At 47.9% G+C, this 3,024-nt stretch overlaps 1 protein-coding gene across 2 annotated transcripts in view; it reads left to right on the top strand.

Moving 5' to 3' along the window:
* The first annotated feature begins 591 nt into the window (after positions 1–591).
* XPNPEP3 (X-prolyl aminopeptidase 3) overlaps positions 592–3,024 on the top strand; it is a 62,412-nt gene continuing 59,979 nt past the window's right edge. For both annotated transcript variants that reach the window (XM_081248112.1, XM_081248111.1), the window contains exon 1: positions 592–725. In XM_081248112.1, coding sequence (XP_081104238.1) covers positions 662–725 — 64 coding nt within the window. In that variant the 5' untranslated portion in view covers positions 592–661. The remainder of the gene's footprint in view (positions 726–3,024) is intronic.

Raw genomic sequence — 3,024 nt, 5'->3', positions numbered from 1 at the left:
GCGGCGGGAGGCGGCGGGAGGCGGCGGGAGGCGGCGGGAGGCGGCGGGAGGCGGCGGGCACGACGGAAGCTGCGGCCCGATCCCAAGCCCGGGCGCTAGCTCAGCGTGATCGCGTAAAGGGGGCGGCTGCTGAGAGGCAGAACAGACTAGAACCTCCCCGGCCGCTGGCTCCGCCCACCCAACGGTCTCGTGACCCCGGGTCTTTCGCTTGTTCAGTCCTATTCCTCTACCGCCGCGCTGCGCACTGGCTAGAATCTTCTAGAAGTGTGGCTGTTCGTGCTGGTGCCTGCCTCTCCATGCACGGATTCTTATCTTCACTCAGAACAGTGCTCTAGATGGATCAACCTCCTATCCGGTGCTTTCAAGGAGGCGGGAGCTGTCAGCCCCTGCGGGGAGTCGTTTAGAATAGAATATTCTGTGATTGTGGCCGTTAAATGGAACATGACGTCATGACGCCAAGGTGGCCCTCCGGCCGGAGCGGCGGTCACAACTCCGGGAGTGACGTCAACATTCTGCGCCTCTGTGGGAGGAAAGCCCGGCGAGCAGCGCCAGCCGGAAGGGGAGGGACGCCTGACCTGGTTTCCGGGCGACTCAACCCTGCCGGCGGCGACTTCTTCGACAGTTTTCCGCGTTTCCTTCCTGAAGCGTAAGCGTGGCGGTTATGCCTTGGCTACTCTCGGCAACTAAGCTTGTTCCCGCGGTAGCAAGCGCCCGCAGCCTCTCAGGTTAGACTCACCTCCCACAATGTCTCCTTCGGGGCTTGCTCTGAGAAGCCTGAGGCGCACCAGAGGGGTCCAGGTTGGTCTGAGGTGACCCCTGCTTCAGCGGACTCTTCTGCTGGGCTCTCCACTCCCAAACCCTCTGTGCGCTCCTTGGATTTCTTCTCTACCCCCTGCCCCTGGAAAAGGGTAGGCCCGGGGTTCTCTCTGCAGTTGAGGTATTCTAAGAGGTTGAAATGACTGCAGAGAGAAAAGGGTGTGCTGTCTTCCCAGAGGGGCTGTCTTCAGAGTAACTCGGACTCATGGAAGTTGTCAGTTACCACACTTGCCCAGGTGACACAGTGTCTCACATCACGTAGCTCTTGTTTCTGTTAGGTTAACCTACAGTCGGATTTTCGTGTTTTCAAAGAGTAGACGTGAGAGCTGGCTGCAGAATGTACAGGAGACACATGTTTAGTACTACACACCCTTTGAGTAGTTCCTCTCAGAAGAGGTAATGTTTGGAAATACTCCTGAGGCTTTTTACGTCTGAAAGCCTTGCTCGAAAAGGCAAGATAGTAAGTCAGGAAGAGAAAAACAAATACCGTATATTAACGCATATATGTGGAGCCTAGAAAAATGGTACAGATGAACCGGTTTGCAGGGCAGAAGTTGAGACAAAGATGTAGAGAACAAACGTATGGACACCAAGGGGGGAAAGCCGCGGAGGGGTGGGGATGGTGGTGTGATGAATTGGGCGATTGGGATTGACATGTATACACTGATGTGTATAAAATGGATGACTAATAAGAACCTGCTGTATAAAAATATAAATTAAATAAAATTCAAAAAAACTAAAAAAAAAAGAAAAGTTAAGATAGAGTAGTCCAGGAATGGGGGGCAGGGCATTTTTTCAGGGTGTATTCTGTCGCGAACAGTGAACATGAAGCTTGATCGGTGAAAGCTAAATCGTCTTTCAGGCAGATCTGCCATTGGATCATATTTTAGTTTTGGGGGTCCGATAGGTGAGCAATGTGTGAGCCGGAGCATATGGTATTTGACACCAAAGTTATGTCTTGACATGTGTTTCTTATGTTGGTATACCTGAATTTATTGAAAATGGAATGGTAATTATATCAAGACTTACTCCTTACTCTAAAAAGTAAAAATAAAAAGTAATCATTGTTCAGTGCACAGAACTTGCTCTTTGCTTCTAACACTTAAGCTCCAGAAAGCTGTCCCTCTCCATGGGAGTAGGTGAATAGATATGCAGTTAGTCAGTCTTGATCACAGAGGCCATAACTTATGATTTAGAGCTGGAACCATTCTTTGCTTGTAACTTTTTTTCCATTTGTTGAGGCTTTGTGTAAAACCTGATTAATCAAAATTTAAGGCTAGGTACTGGATTATACACACCAGTGTCCTGGAAAAATGTAGTCATTATGCTTCATTTTGCTTCAGTGGAATAAGTAAATTTAACCACCTCTCATGTTAACATCATAATTACATATATAGGCTTTTTGAGTGAATGAATGATCTCCTTGGATCTTCGCAAGTCCAGTAAGTTAGAGCAAATATCATTTTACTGATGGGGAACTGAAACTAACACAATATCACAAGTAGCAAGTCAGGAATGTTAGTTGTATGACTGCCATCTAGTCCTTTTTCTGTTATACCTCTGCTGGGTCTTACTCTGCTTAGTAGAGTCCTTTTGGACCTTTTTATTGAGCCAGAAAGAATGTATCTTCATTCAGTAACTTCTGAGTTAGCAGTCATTGTGGGTGAATCTCCACTTCCCTGGAGTTACAGTCTAGTCAGATGATAGAGAAGCAACAAATAAATGAGAATATATATAGCAAAGGTTGGTAATAGAGTCTTTTTTTTTTTTTTTTTTTTTTTCATAAATTTATTTATTTATTTATTTTTGGCTGTGTTGGGTCTTCGTTTCTGTGCGAGGGCTTTCTCTAGTTGCGGCGAGCGGGGGCCACTCCTCATCGCGATGCGCGGGCCTCTCACCATCTCGGCGTTTCTTGTTGTGGAGCACAGGCTCCAGACGCGCAGGCTCAGCAGTTGTGGCTCACGGGCCCAGTCGCTCCGCGGCATGTGGGATCTTCCCAGACCAGGGCTCGAACCCGTGTCCCCTGCATTGGCAGGCAGACTCTCAACCACTGCGCCACCAGGGAAGCCCGGTAATAGAGTCTTGACTCAAGTGACATGGGAGCTCAAGAAAGGCAACAATGGGTTGTAAGTATGTTATTCTGGGATTTTATAAAGTTTTAGAATTTGAAAATTCCACCGACTTTAGATGTTCATAAATAGAACTTCG

The sequence above is a fragment of the Mesoplodon bidens genome (genome assembly GCF_964165515.1).
Source record: "Mesoplodon bidens genome assembly, chromosome: 11".
NCBI lineage: Eukaryota > Metazoa > Chordata > Mammalia > Artiodactyla > Ziphiidae > Mesoplodon > Mesoplodon bidens.
This window is presented reverse-complemented; position numbering and strand designations above follow the sequence as displayed.